The sequence below is a fragment of the Antennarius striatus genome, chromosome 1, assembly GCF_040054535.1.
Source record: "Antennarius striatus isolate MH-2024 chromosome 1, ASM4005453v1, whole genome shotgun sequence".
In the NCBI taxonomy this organism is placed as follows: Eukaryota; Metazoa; Chordata; class Actinopteri; order Lophiiformes; family Antennariidae; genus Antennarius; species Antennarius striatus.
This window is the reverse complement of record NC_090776.1, coordinates 26,855,184-26,871,082: the sequence shown is the minus strand read 5'-3', so window position 1 is coordinate 26,871,082 and position 15,899 is coordinate 26,855,184. Positions and strand designations below refer to the sequence as shown.

The 15,899-nt window shown below is 41.7% G+C and overlaps 1 protein-coding gene across 6 annotated transcripts in view; it reads right to left on the bottom strand.

The window, feature by feature from the left end:
- Positions 1 to 1,755: 1,755 nt before the first annotated feature.
- fto (FTO alpha-ketoglutarate dependent dioxygenase) overlaps positions 1,756 to 15,899 on the bottom strand; it is a 129,912-nt gene continuing 115,768 nt past the window's right edge. For 2 of the 6 annotated variants that reach the window (XM_068317117.1, XM_068317108.1), the window contains exons 9-11: positions 14,494 to 14,667; positions 3,402 to 3,542; positions 1,756 to 3,215 (exon numbers count right to left, since the gene is read on the bottom strand). In XM_068317117.1, the coding sequence (XP_068173218.1) occupies positions 3,209 to 3,215; positions 3,402 to 3,542; positions 14,494 to 14,667 (322 nt within the window). In that variant the 3' untranslated portion in view covers positions 1,756 to 3,208. Of the gene's footprint in view, positions 3,216 to 3,401; positions 3,543 to 9,813; positions 9,876 to 14,493; positions 14,668 to 15,899 lie in introns of those variants that run through there. The other 4 variants (XM_068317125.1, XM_068317138.1, XR_011035549.1 and 1 more) reach the window with 3 other exon arrangements.

The following is a 15,899-nucleotide window of genomic DNA, read 5'->3' as shown; positions in this document are numbered from 1 at the left end:
CTTCTACAATTACTGCTCCCTCTCTGGCCCCGGGGCCTCCAACACCAAGCTGCACTGTGGAACATGAAACACACACACCGACACACACATATGGACACGTTACACAAAACTATTCATTTGCAGAAACAGGCTCATGGGAAAGTTAACACGTGTATTCACTTTTCTTGATACAAATACTGATGCATCCGTTTGAATAATAAAGAAAGCATTGAAACTGATTTGATGACATTTTTGACATTATCCACCAAAATAATAAAATTGATCTAAGTTATGTGTCTGGATATTCCATGATAAAGTTGGGTTCAGATCTATTGCCAGATTTTATTACAAACACTACAATCTCAAAGCCACACACTGAAACATTTGACTGGGATATGACCCCAAACTGATACCTCTCCCCACCACACACCTGGTTATTTTATCTCTCCTTACACCTATTGTAAGCAAGCGGGTGACCTCGGTCACAACAATGCATACCTGTGGCTCTCACCAGCACGGTGTAATTGTCTCTTCAAGAGGGTCCCTTTTTTCAGTCAGGCCCTGAGGAGAGAGCGCTCCAAACTCATCCATCACTCAGTCACTCAACCACTACAGGAAGTAGTTAACACTGGTGACCTCAGGGACAGCGGTTCACTGCTGTGGGAGGGGGTGGGTGGGTGGAGATGAGATGTAGGAGAGACATACAGAACTTAAGCCATCGCTAAGAATGACATCACTCAATCACTCAATACATCATTCAGTCTGTCACTGAAGCTGTTTTCTCTGAGCCCGTCGGTTCCTTTGAAAGATTGGAACAGAATGCAAGCAGCTGGTCCAAACCGAATCTAGACTGACACACGCCGCTCCTGTGGTGCTAACACTATGCTAAGGAGGTATGTGTGTAATGCTTGACTTAGTCTACTCTTTGCATAGGCACATCCGACACAGCTGTGGGTCGTGGGAATGTCCTTCCTGTCATTTATGTCAGTTTTTGCAGATGTAGAGTGTTAAGCAAGTCAGTGATTGTTCGAGGTGAAACGTGAATCTCTTGACGGCACAATTAAGATATATCATCTGGTAACTATGAATATTTTATGCTAATTTATGATGTACATGTTAGACTATTTCACTTGATAAGTGATCACATGTGTCCTGCTGGTGATTCCACAGGTGAAGTCATCAAAATCATTTTCATGGGACTCTTCGATTTGACTGACCAACCAATCAACAGACCAGCATTTTAAAGATAACAAAGCAAGCACCACTTCATTCAGTACTCACACTTGAATGATGCACTATTATTGATGATCAGCACACGTAGTCACCTGACACCCATGAATGAGTTTTCTCTCAAAACTGAAGAAGCTTCTTGAATGAGGGTAAAACGTCTTCAACCAACCTTAGCAAGTCCACTTGATTCTTTTTTTGGTCTTCTTGATTCCTTCAAAGATTCTCAATATTTTTCATATTTTCACATTTAAAGTCTTTACATTTTTCTGTGAATGACACTGACGTTGAATCTGTCCTGATATAGTATGATACTCCTCTGGTATTGATGAAGATTGATCAGTTTTTCGTGCAACTGGGAGACATTATACTCATAAAGATATACATATCCATTACTATCCTACACAGTAACACACTTTCACCAAAGAGACACACGCTCTCATGTGTTGAGAAGATTTAAAAGGTGGTCAAATCTATTAGGAGAAATTTGATCAATAATCTGAAAGCACACAAAGAAAAGGAAGCAGGTCATTGGATGAAACACTGTTTTTTTTTTTTTTTAATTTACTGCCATTCCTATTGCTTCAGACAGACAAGCTGTGTTGCAGGGAGCACAGAGTGATTCAAACAAGTCAACACTACTGAAAATCTACAAACAAATCTCTCCGACAACAACAAAGAACAGAAGCGCAGCAAAAGAAGAAGCAGGAAAAACAGCGTTTGGCAACCATTAACATCTTGGAAAAAACTTCAGAAGTAAAAAAAGAGTGCATTCTGCATTTTTAATAGTAAACAGCATCTCTACTTCATCATGAACTAGATAGAGAAAGGAATCAAACGAGGACTGCTACACTGCGTTAACGTCAGCCCCCTTTTTCCACCCTTTTAGCTTTTTTGAAAGTGAATTTTGTCAGAAGAACTGGATCTTTTTCTTACTCTCTGGGATGGCCTGCAGCATTACAGGGGAATGTGGTGCTCTACACACTTTAAGAGTAATTAAAAGCGATTGAACAGCTGTAATTATGAGAAACGGCGGTTGTGTTCCGGGTCATTCTACCAATGCTCCCTTTCATCTGAGCATGAGCAGAGGGGTTCTGCTGCTACTTTCTGTTTCTCCATATGCATATCTTCTAGAACAAACAACTGGCAGGCTGCCTACAGGCCCAAACACACTATCGCATTCATACATATGCGCCTTCATGGAGACATGTGGGAGAGAGCGAATGTGCACATGCACAAACACGCACTTATCACATGTATGTTCACATAGCTAAATCTACACAAACACACACACACACACACACACAAACATGGCACCAGCCCACCATTGCACCATAAACGCTAAACAACACGTTGGTGATATTCACGATTGGTTGGCATTTATAACTTCCCAACATTATTCTTTCTTTGGTCTCCTTTGGGCTCATTCCACCATCAAAAGCAATACAAGGGATTATTATACACAAGTGAAGAATGCAATATCATGTGATTAAAGTGTGTGTTTTTATCATTTCATACTGTATAACACTGAGTGACAAATAGAAAGCATATATGTATCTACTGTATTGAAAATGTCAGTTCACTGATAAAAGCATGTCTGGGTTACATGGGATTAAGTAACAGAATACACTGAAATAATAAATAGTTACACAATGTATGCTAACACTGTAATGCAGGTTACACTTATGTTTCATTAGACCATTTTGACACTAGTAGCTTGTTGCTAAGCTTGCATTGCTAGCATGTTACTGAAGCACTATTCTGGTACTATTGTGTTGGTCTGGTTTTAGTCCAGGTAACTCCAAGATGGTGTGGCTGAGCTGGAATAGAGGAGGATGGAGTGTTGGGATGTCGATGCCCCAATCTCAAGGAAATCAATCTGGGTACGATCACAACGGAGATGCTTTCAGTGGTCGGTCCCCCCAGCTGAAGTGGGGCCCACACATTCAGAAAAGCTGGCGTTTTCTTTTCATCTTTCTTCATCACTTCCTTTAACCACTCTTCACATCCTGTTAAGAAAAATACATAATCAATGGTGAAAATGCATATTTGTTATTTTATTCTTCTGCACAGATCGGGACGCGAACCTGGAACCGCCTTGCTGTGCGGCGACAACGCTACCCACCGCGCCACCGTGCCGCCCAGTATGCAACATATACATTAAAACATTTCAAATTTCAACATCTTGGGCCCACCTCCATAGCAGTGACTCCACTCTGTTGATGATGTCAGCCAGATCAAAGGGCAGAGGCATGCTGGGGTCATCCACACCCCAGAAAGGTCTGTCCACTGGGGCCTCTTCAGGAGGCAATGTCTGGGCCAGGCTGGAGTGGCACCTGGACACAAGAAACAAATGTGCTCATTAGCAACTTCCTCTCATTATAACTTAGACTCATCAGCTACAAGAGAATGTGTTCAATGTCACCCACACAGCCTCCTACCAGTGCCCTCATTTATTTTATTTTTCTAATATTTGGTAAATGAGACACCATGCAAATGCGTGTGTGCGCGTGTGTGTGTGTATTTTTGCGCATGTGTGTGCTTGTGCGTGTGTGTGTGTGTGTGTGTGCATGTGTGTGTGCATGTGATTAAAAAAAAAATTGGAATCATTGTGTGTTTGACCAGGAGGCAGTTGACTTGTGTGTTTCCTCTTTTTTTATGACTACTAATAACACTTTGTTCAATTACACTTCGAAGAGTGTGTGTGTGTGTGTGTGTGTGTGTGTGTGTGTGTGTGTGTGTGTGTGTGTGTGTGTGTGTGTTGTGTGTGTGTGTGTGTGCAAAGAGAGTGCAGAAGATTTCCATCTCTTTTGCACAAATAATTTAGACAACAGTTTTTTCGCTCTTCAGATTGCTGATGATTCTTAAATTGTTGATATTACTCAAACAATCATTGGCTTTTCTACGTTTTTGGAATGTTCAACTGTGTGAAGCTCGTTAACCTGAATGGTGCAGAAAAGGAGAAAGTGTTATAACCAGAAAATCACGTTATCAGTCATCATGATGAACACTCCATTAATGGTATTCACATAAGTGCAGACAATTGTTAGTGTGTATGATTACAAGATTACATCTCACTCCCAATGCTTGATGAAATCATGATGGAGTGGTGACAATTTCAGTTATTTCATGCCACAGCAAAAATTGTATATGAATTAATAATGTGTGGTTAGTTGTCATTTCTCCAGTGTCTGGAACCTCCACAAACCTTAGATGCATCTTTTGTCAGACCAGTGTAAATATTTACTGCAGCGACTTGGTGTTGCTCTCTGCTGTCATTGTAAATCTGCCTTCCCTCTGCCTCTTGACAGATGAGAGTGACCCTTGACCTGGAGGTGCAAGCAGGAGGGGTGGAGGATGGCATGTGTAGTTTGTATGGGTGGAGTGTAGGCGTGCTTCTGAGTGGTGGCCTTAGAATTTCACAATGGGGAGTATAGCTGGTCACAAGGTTCAACCCAAAATTGTTCCACAAGGCCAGTTATTCTCCCCACCCAGTCATTATAATGGGCCTGTCTTATCATATCCCTTTACCCCATCCACACCCTAAAGACATAAAACAATCCAACTCACATACACACATACACATTACCACCACCACCCTGTGGCCAGCAAATAAAGGAGGGGATAGAGAGGACATAGACAGCTCAAGAGAAGGATACGGAGGTCAGTTATGGATGGGGTGAGGGGATGTTTAAGTTGTCAGGGGACAGCCACAGGCTGCCACAATTTGTGGTTATATATTTCCATCGGAGCCACTTAATGTTCAACTGGCTCTCGGCCTAAGTGCTGCATTTTGGTGCGGTTAGCCCTTTAAAGAGCTTCTACATTATAGTGGTGAGGAGCAGTATTAACATCCACTGTTCCAATATATCTTCTGCGCTCTGGATCAGGGCCTGATAATAGCATCTGTTAACATGCACTAAGTACCATTATGTAGCACATCACTTCATAAATAATACGATTAGGTGACCTTGGGGCTTTGCGACGAGCTGTGTGTTTAAATGTTCTCATCATTTATTTAGGGTGAGAATTAAAGGAAGTGCCACTTCAGAGAGGGAGGAAGAGGACATGGCTGGCATACATATCTACAGTGTTTAAGAGAAAGTGAGGGAGTGAAAACTGACCCAGACAGCACACATGCACACCCACACACTGTGTAGTTCTGTTGACATCAGCTTAAGGACACTATAGGCCAAGGGAACTCAAGCCTGTGAATTGGTATAAACAAGATTTCATGCATTCAAGCTGAAAGAGGAAACCCTTGCTTCTTTTTTGCTGCCCTAACTCATGCTGAACGTCTATGTGCTATGAAAACTTGAACAGCCGTCTTCAACAGAGCTGCAGTTTATTTGGCAAGACAATTGCAACATTAGCTTGCAAAGAAAAAGCCCCTGGTTTACTGGAGATATAAAAGATATCAAGACTGGAAGACTATCAAAGATAATGTAGTGCAGGTAATTCAGCACACAGTGTTACACAATTTACCACTGTTCACTGAGTACCGTCTTTGACTGCTAAAATGGAACCAAACAAAAAGTCAATATCAAGCGAAGTGCCTTAAGCTCTCCGGGGCTCTAGCTAGAAATTCAGCGTAAGCCACAATGGCGTTAAAAACAAGGCTCACCAAAAGACTTTCCCATGGTATAACAGCCCACCTTAAAGTTAAGGTCAAATACAAAGAGGTGTGCATGTGTGGTTGGGGGCTTAAGGAGGGACAGAATGTGTTTCAGAGTCCAGGTTGTTTCAATGGATTAACCCCAGACAGATATGGGCCTAACTATCCCATCTGGCGCACGGTCAAGAGAGATTGGCAACACAATCACTCATTTCAATTTGCCCTGAAACCTTATAGCCTGGCAGGCCCTTGCTCAAATGGTATGCTAATGTGAAAGGTATCTAGGATTCTATCACCTCTATTCCACAGAGGCCTTTTCCTGCACAGAGCACAGTGCACTTGAACTGCGGCTAGGGCGGGAGATACACGGCTTGTCCTGCAATAAGGATTGGAGCCCCCTTTGCGCTCAAACTAACCACTTTAGCTAAAGTGAGTGTTAATTATGGACAGGCAAAGCAGTCAATAAAAGGTTAATGTAAAAGTCAAAGGATAAATTCCTTTAAGCATTGCATCATTCCACCATCTCCAACACGCTGCTCACAGGTCTCCTAATCAATACGTTTTACTGTAATGCGCTCCCCATCGATCCCCCTCTCCCAGTGCCACAGGACCCATCACATGGTTAAAGAAAGGAAAGAGAGGTGAACGAGGGAGAGAAAAACGAGTAAATAAAAAGATTAACTTTGGTTTCACGTTGTTGTTTCACTCCAAGTCTCTCTCTAAAAGGCTTGTAAGAAGAGTGCGCAGTGGTCCAATATCATCACTATCATCACCATCATCCCAACCATCCCAGCCATCAGCATCATCAACCCACTCAATCTCTGGCTGGTGTGTAATTGTGTAGCAGTACACTCAAGTAGGGCCATACATTAAAAGACACTACGCTCTTAACAGGATGGAAATCCACCTAATAGACAGCATCGGCCCTTCCAACTCTTGCAATTACACTGATAAATGCACAATTGTGTCAGGCCAAGTGAAAAAGAAGCCAGAGAACATAGATAAGAGACAACACTTATTACATTATTGCTACAGGAGGTCATTTGTAACTACATGGGACTGCTTGTCTCGGCATTATCTTAGGACAAGGGTAAAGTCCTGCCACGCTCATGCGAAGCTTTTTGGAAGGGATTGACAGAGGCTCACATACCCATTCTAAACAGAGTGTACTTGTATTATATGTGAGACATGTAAATTACGCTTTGAATCAATGTGAAAATGTGTTTTTTAAATGTTCTCGTGAAAAGTACCTTCAAGAGTTTGGGTTGAGCTTTAATGGGGTTTCATTTAATCAGGTCTGATAAAAGAAATCCACTGATTTCAACCTGAAAATCTACCTCACAGACATAAAATTAATGCATGGTGTAATATTTCTGTTATATTATTTTACTGCTGTGAATTTCAAAGATGAAATGGTCACCTAACAGATTATAAATTTGTGGGTCCAATTACCTGAGTTTTCATATTTCTTCATCAGTAAAATGAGAAAATAAAGCAAAAAACAAACAAACAAAAAAACCATTACTTAACTCTACTTGGTTCTTGAATTCAGTATAAAAATGGGCATTGCGTTGAGAATCATCTTAAAAATATGTGCCATGCCCTACTCAATGGCTGCAGGATGCCAAAAAATTAAATCTTAAGATGAAATGATGCAAACATCAATCAATCATCCATGACAATTGTGAGGAGTATTATATGCCTGTACTGATCAAGGGAAGTGAAATGCCGCAGCTCACCTGCTTTCTCATGATCTGCCTGCACTTCATTTGACTACAAATCCTTTGCAGGTGTGAGTTTTTATGGTTTTGGCAACTGGAGTACCTGATAGCTGAGAATGCAATCAAACAAGTCATGAAAAAACAGGCCTGTGTCCCATAAATCAGTCTGCCTGTGACAAGGAGGCATGCAACCATTTCCAAAGGAGAGAGAAGAAAGAAAGACATATATTATCTATGTACATTCTGTAATTGTAAAGTTGTGTAAGAATTAGTATGTCGGTCTTAGTTTTTGAAGCACTGACATTATGGGTGAGGGAGAGAGGCAAAAAATGTATATGTTGACTTATCTTTCAACTGTGTTGTGGAAGATTTTAACAATGTCATGCAAAGAACAGTATAACAGGGAGCCATCAAGAACAAGGCCCAACCTGTTAAGTCTCCAACCTAAGATCTCAGCCTGTACCACCCAAGTCTCCGAGGGTCCTGTGAAGTCCAAGGCCTGTCTTCATTAGTGCCTGATCAGAGCCTCAGATCCCTACCCAACATCTCTGTCTCCCATTACCCGAATCACTGCCACATTCAGCATTAAATGTTAAGTAGTACAGTGTGATCCAGCCATCCAGAAAGTGTTGGGAGAGCCATGTCTTAACCGTTTCCTCACGATCAGTCAAATGCTATTCTGTCTTCAGACAGCTGCTGACTGTACACTTTGTAAATATGTGAGGTGGGCAATTGTGGAGACAGAACCACGAACTAGGGGTGGAGGTGGGGGTTGGCGTCATCAGATGCGCGACATATGCTCCTTTCATTTTGATTCCCTCTAAGGAGCCTGGGCTAATAAAACTAACATCTGATGCACTTTTTTTTCCTCTTTAATTAATGGTTGTGGAAACCACACAAAAATGCATTAGCAAGTAGGGAGGCAAGAGACGACCTGGCTGCTGCATGGCGCTTTTGAACATTCTCCCCCACGTGCCACCATGACTCTGCTGCTGCTGGGAACACTAATTCTGCCATTGAAAATGGGTGCCTTTGGGTGGGGCAGCTCCTTCCTCAGACTGTGTGAAGTGTCCCCCATGCCAGCTGCAATCTGGGTTCCATATTAAACCACATGAAACAAATAACACTCATTATAGGCATCCCCAGCCATAGGCAGTACTTGCATCAATTCCATGTACTTCATGGAGAGTTGGTTGGAACCTACAGCAGAGACAAAGAACATTCGTCATACCTACACAGACCCTGCCTCATTCACACCCTAAGTGTTTGATGTGGTCTGGCTGGTTGCCCTGTCTAGAACAGGCTGAACCAGATGTAACAGAAAAACACACAGAAAGCTCGGTAGCCTCTAAATAGCCTTCATAATTGGAGGCAATAAAACACTATTGGAGTCTGGAAGTGCAAAGGAGACAAGCCTCTGAACTACAGCTACTGCTCTCAAAAACCAGGTGGATGTCCATTAGGTGCTTAACAGCGTAACAAATTAGCAAACACCCTTGCCTGCTCCTTCTCCTCCTCGGGCTATGGGATGGAATGTGGCCTAATGTCAACACAGGCACAAAATTTACGAGCAGACAGCTATTGTTCAAATGCAATCAGGTTCTAATAAAAAAGCAACAGGAAAAGAAACAGATAGGGCCCTCCTGGCCGTTTACTCTTCCGACAAGGATTAGAGAGACAGATCACCCCTTAAGGCTCTGGATCTGTGTGTGTGTACTTGAGGTTGACTGGGGAGGAATGAGAGTGACTGTGACTTTTGGCCTACAAGCCACCTGTGCCAGGCTAAAAGCAAGTTTAACACATGCAGCTGGCTTGAAGGAAAAGTGAGAAAAAAACAAGGACACACATACACACATAAAACTGACGTTTACTTGGGGCCACACCGATAAAATCCAAAGGGCAACATTGAGCAGTGATTTGTGTCCGTCTAAACTCAACAATCCCTTCTTTCATCACTAATGATCCACATATGGATAAATAAATTACTTTGATAAATACAGGCAAAATGAATCAGTGCTTGTTGTAAAGAGACACAGGAGCTTCGCCTGAAGATGCTGTTGATTCATAAATCCAAAATGGTGCAAATGAGTTAGCTTTAAGAGGCTAAGAGCCTGCCCATGATTGTACTTTTTCACAGCTTGGTATTTAAAGGTTTTAAATCTGCCGTTTGAGAGCCTCGAAGAGGGATACCCTGGTGTTGAGAGCACTAACTCAAGTTTGCCAGGGAATCTGGTTGCTGTGAAAACTTCTTCTGAGAGATTCAACCCATACCTCTTCCCTCCTCTCCTTCTCCGAATCGTCTTGGCCAAGCGTCAGTGCTTTGTGGGCATCATCTGAATAGAACAACAAAAGTGGGGATGAATGAGGCTTGCCTCAACAGCTTTATAGCCAAGGAACTGGATGACATAAAAACCCTAATCACACGAAAACGTCAATCAAACGTGGTCACAGTTGCCACAGGTCTTCAGGTGACAACAGCAAGGTCAAGCTGGACCAGCTAATTATAGTATATAATAACTACATCTGATAAATATCATAATTTTAGCTTCAGGGGAAGTGGTGTTAAGTTCTGAAGCCTCTTTGTAAGGCTAACCTGTGAAATAGAAGCTTTCTATTTTTCCACGACAGACAGCGGGTTTCAGGAATATGTGTATTTCTTTGTTCTAAGTTACAAAAAGGAAGTACAGACACTAAATGTAATGTTCCTTGAGTGAAAACAAACAGTATAAACTTTTAGAACGATACATATGGCATTATGTCTAAACTGAACATAACGAGTCACTTAGTTGTTGACATTGCCATTCTTGATTAGATCGAATAATAGAAGCTAGTGGCAGTAAACACACCCCACTGAAACAGTCATAAATCTTGAAGTCAATAAATTGGGCAGGTCCAGCTGTAGGCTATTATATGATCATCAAATGAGACAAGACACTCTTGTAAAATGAAATGGCAAAATTAGACATGCATTTGCAGAATTAACAAGAAAATGTTATTAATTTATTCAACAACAAAAAATAAATAAAAAAGATGCAAGTAGAAATGTATAATCATAAGCTGTAAGGCATATGTAATTACTGCTTGGATTGGAAAAGACACCGGCTGTATTCAACAAATCGGTGACACCTTTGTTATTGTAAGGAATTGTCAGGCAACACTTTTAAACAAGCAATATCAGGTACAAAAATATAATTAGCAGGGTTGCCATGGTGTGTTTTTTTGGCAAGACGCTGGATGTGTAGTCAGAGTTCAAATTGTTTCTGTTTGGCTTCTGTCTCATTTCAGCAATTAAAACCTTTCCTTTAAGTCATTCTCTTTACAACAGGGGATGAATTCATTTCATGAGTGATGGCACAGATGAACTTATGAGTCACATATTCCCAGCTGCGTTTAAGATTTTATTCAAACAGAAGAAACTGTCCTAAACTTTATGAAGATTGTCATTCATGCGTGGAAGAAATCTACAGTAATTGTAGCACAGTAATATGAGCAAAGCATGCATGCACATGCAAGCTTTACATCTATGCCAGACGAACGCTTACTGCCAGGTGTTTGAACTTCTGGCTCACCTGGCACTGCTGCTGCATCGACGCAAGTTTTGTTTGTCTATTTAGTAAATAGCGTAATTAAAGGGCCTCAGATTTTAAAACACAACGTAGAGTCTGCAATTTATTTGGAAGAGGTGCCAGACTGGGCCCTTAGGCACTCCTCCAAACAGGATATAAAGACTGCACACAGCAAGCCAGTATACGGGTGTGTGTATGGGTATAACTATCTATGAAAATGAGTCGGTGCATGGGTTTGGTTAGGCAAGTGTGTAAATCACTCATCAAAAGTTGTTCTGTTTGTGGTCTAACAGCTACTTAATGGTCTTGTTTGTAGTGACGATATAAAGACATGCTGCATTAACTGTTAAACCGGCATATCTGAGGACTGAGTGTTATTGAACTCAAACCATTGTCTATAGTGGCATAGACACTGTTCACATTAAAATTGATGCAAGAAAAAAAAAAAGAATTTTGGTTGAGCTTGTTTGCCACAGGACAAAAATAAGACAGAAGTCACTCACAGAACTTGATACAAAGAAAACAGGGATTAAAAAGGAGTGGTAACAGATCAACTCTCTCATTACATTCTTCTCCTAATTTTCAATCTACAAACATCCCTACTCTGCACTACACACCCCAGTGAGGATGCTTCTTCCTAAAGTCTTTGCCCTCACTGCTGATCCAGGGTCAGCTGTGGGGAGTAAGAGAGGGATCACCTTTTTCTGAGCCTCGTCGAGACCCAGATGGCTCTGCAAAAGCTCTGATCCAAAAACTAGCTTACAACTCAATCGCGATGGCCATATCTCAAAGTCTACGGTTTAACCCTCTCAGATGTCAGCCAAGGTCACAGATGCACACTTGAGAGGCAAATGAGCCAGGAGTGAAGTGCTGCCAGGGTCGAAGGAATTAGATCCCAGCTGAGTGGCCCTCATCTGGCTAAGCCTGGTAAGTAGCAAGACTAACAGGCTGAGGCACGGTGGTTTGGGTTCACAGTTACACACAATATACACACACCCATGCTTGTAAGTTTGCATGCAAACAGACACATACAAATATATGATGAATACACACTGCATATACACACAGAGAGACATGGAAAGACTCAGCAGGCTACAGATGGTGTGCCCTGGGCTTGGTGACCGGGGCTACGAATGAGCTAGTTTTAGATCAAGTCTGGAAGCTGCCACGACGCACAGGGCTCAGGGGTTGGGGCGGAAGACAAAGAAAAGTGGAGGGAATGCACGGGAACAGGCTAGGTCGAGCTCCATACCTTGCATGAGGTCTATTAATATTTTGAGTACATGAACATATCACTGTTCATTCATCCCCTTGTTTTATTGCCCATGTCCAACCATTGTGTCTGCCTACAACAGAGCACCTTACAGTGCTAACACATACCCCACAACAACACCAACAATGGCATACACACACTCACACACTCTGGGAGCCAGCGGCCATTTCAGCCATAATTCCGCCTGACTTCCACTGTCTGACTGGAAAGAGATGGGGAGGGTGAGGACAACAAGCTGTGAATATGGGAAGAGACAGAAAATCATTGAGAACCTTGCCTTTATGAATGTTTGATGAGGGAGAGTTGGGGTTGACGGGGGCTTTGCCTCTGGTTAAATCAGAGCATAGCGTGTGTAGTATGTGTATGACTGCCAACAGAGGTTGAGATAAACAGGGGATGGACCAGGCTCAGACAATTACAAACCCCACAGTCTGGAACATTTGTCCCTGCAATTAGTCCCTGTCCTCCCTGTTCATGTTCCAGGTAAGTGGTACTGTTAGCTAGTGAAAAATTGTTTGTGTGCAAGTCAAAGTCATTTCTTGTACCAGAAGTAGAAAAAAGAGAATTAGGATTTCATAAAAAAAAAAAAGGGGTGCATGTAGGTGCAGCTTATTTGCCAGTATCATTTCATTATATGTATTTTCACATCTGACTTCTTGTTATTAAGTTTCTGCAACATTGAATTTTTGTTTTTCACAGGTGAACATATACTTTTTGGAGAGCTTGACATTCATACATAAATATCCAGGTGAAATAAATATAAAATAAAAAAACATTTGTGGTGATCATGTGGCTCCCATTTGCAACTTGATATGACCATCACTTTAGTTTTTATAACTTTGTTTTCCCACGGATATACAAAATACTCAAATAATTCATAAATAACAATATTAATAATAATTAATTATTTTAAAAACTTATAGTTAGGTCGAACAGAACAGAACTTTAAATTGAAAATATGGCCTTTCTGTCCGATTAATACATTTTAAGAAGTGTGTATATGTATATGTAGTTTGACATTTTCACCTATAAGAGGAGCGTGAACATACACAACACAAGAAAGCCAGGCTGTCTATAATGATAAATGATACATAAAAGAACAAAAGTAAACATGATAATCAGCTAGTATGTAGTTTATAGCTATCCTAAACTACAGTTTCCTAATTGCAAATGACAAGTGCTTGTAAAAGTACACTTGCTTGCAATTATAGCGTGGGAAGTTATGTTAAATCCACACCCTTGTGGTGTTTCTTTCCCTGTTCCTTGTTACACCCTCACACCTGTTCAGACACCAGATAAAGAAAGGTTGATGGTGAGTCAGAGAAGGTTATTTTAATTAATACACAACATGTTACAACAATCTTCCTTCAAATCTCAGAATCTACTTTTTAATAGATGTCAAACAGCTGCCAATTTTCTTCTCAACACGAGTAGGGTGGTGTTATGAAACAAGCAGCACAGCAGCAGTTTTATCAAACACCTGTGACAGCTCAAACCTCAGAGTCCTCCAGGAAGCTCTACTTGTGTTAATGTGTTGTTATGTGTGTCACCAATGAGTCTTTTATAAGCGCTGAATCATCCATCTATTAGCAAGCATGAGAGCAAGCATGCCAACTTATTGTGAATAAAAGTTTTGACAATAATTCAAACTGTTTGAAGCCAATCGACAGCTGCTCTGACTTGTGTCTGTAAAGTTAAATCTATGCTTAACAAAGGACAGGCACAAATTCAAGCAAGTTTCCAGACTAACATATAATAGGCTACAATTAATAGAATTTCTACGTTATGGGATTCTGTGATAAAGGGGAAGAACTCTTTGACATTTAGATAGTCTTTTCTCACAGATTGCAGAACTGCGACAACTTTGAACTCATGGTTTCCAATAGCCCCAGTAGAAGACAATCAAGAACCTAGCTCGATAGTTTGGGTTCGGTTGGGTTATCAAAAAGGCAAGAGTGAATCTAACAGTGCCCCCTGATGGAAGCTATTGCTATGACCAGAGAATAAGTAATATCAAGGACACAACATCAGCTAACATCACTGAGCCTGTGTCCAGTCTTTGTTTGCAGGAAAAGGGAGGTGAAAAGAGCAGTACTTAGCAGAGCAGCTAACCTGTGGCCATATCTGTTGGACAAATCAATATGAATGTCTGAAAGCAGAGGAGTGTGTGCTGTGGGGAAGCTGGAGGGGCTACCCCTGGCCCGCTGCCCCCAGGCCCCTCCTGGAGGGGTACCTGCCTGTCTCGTCACCCTCCATCCTTTCTGCTTCAGTGCACCAATCCTCCAACTGCAAACACACACACACACACACACACACACACACACACACACACACACACACACACACACACACACACACACACACATAAACATACGCACACTCACGTGGGTGAACCGAGCCCACATATACTCTAATAAAAGCACACTGTGACATTTTGTGGAACCACCCATACTACGAACCACGACAGGGAATCCACGTTGTCAAAATGCTACACTGTGAAAACAGACTTGTGAAAGTATACTGTACACACATACAATATACTGTATATATGTACACACAATATACAAGCAAATGTTCACACAAAAGCCGATGGCACATACTGTTAAATGTGCACACATTGTCCCCTGAGAGCTACAGTACATGGACCAAAATATGGCTTCCCATCGCAGTGATCGACCGTCCTCCATCTGACCCTAAGGCCTTTGAGAGGAGCCAGACCCTGAGAAACAGTGACCGCATTACTGCGCTGATCTGCAGGAATCCGGTTCTTGAAAAAGGGTAAACCCGTCCCCTCTTCTCTCCCCCACTTCCTGCTGCTTACTTACTTTCAATCACAGTTAACATCAGAGAGCAAGAAGTGAAGGGATGGGAGGAGGCAAGGCACAAGCCCACTGCACAATGCACTTGTCTGGCAGCTGCTTGCTCTGACATTTGAGGCCATAGGGACCTTGTTGAAAGAGCAGATGCTCACTGATGTAAAGGCGCAGGAACATGGCAACTACACAAGTGGCTGGAGCAGAAAAAAATCTGCACAAATATATGACAGAAAAGAACAGGAGGGAAGCAGCGTAAGGCAGGCTCACGCAATGTTTTGAGTGTAGGAACGCAAACAAGGCAGAGAGGACATGGCACACTGACATGCACACAGACAGCAAAAGGTAGCATCGAAACAGTGAAAGAGGTATAAAAGACCAACAAAATAAGGTACAGTTAAATAGTCACAGACTAACAAGGTGAAAATTACAATAATCAAAAAAACAACAACATAAGCTTCAACTCTCGACAGGTTGAACACTTTTGCCCAATCCTCCATAAATTTTAAATGAAAATATGGAAATCAACCTTTAAAGGACAGAAATTTAATTTTTTGGACATCTAATGAATGAGAAACTAGTCAAGATGAGGAAGGAATGATGAAAGATAAAATGGAAATAAAACAGGAGGAAACAAAAAGGAAGGGAAGAGACAAAATGCAAAATGAGAACACTACAGAGCAGGCAGCTTCATGATGCATCTCT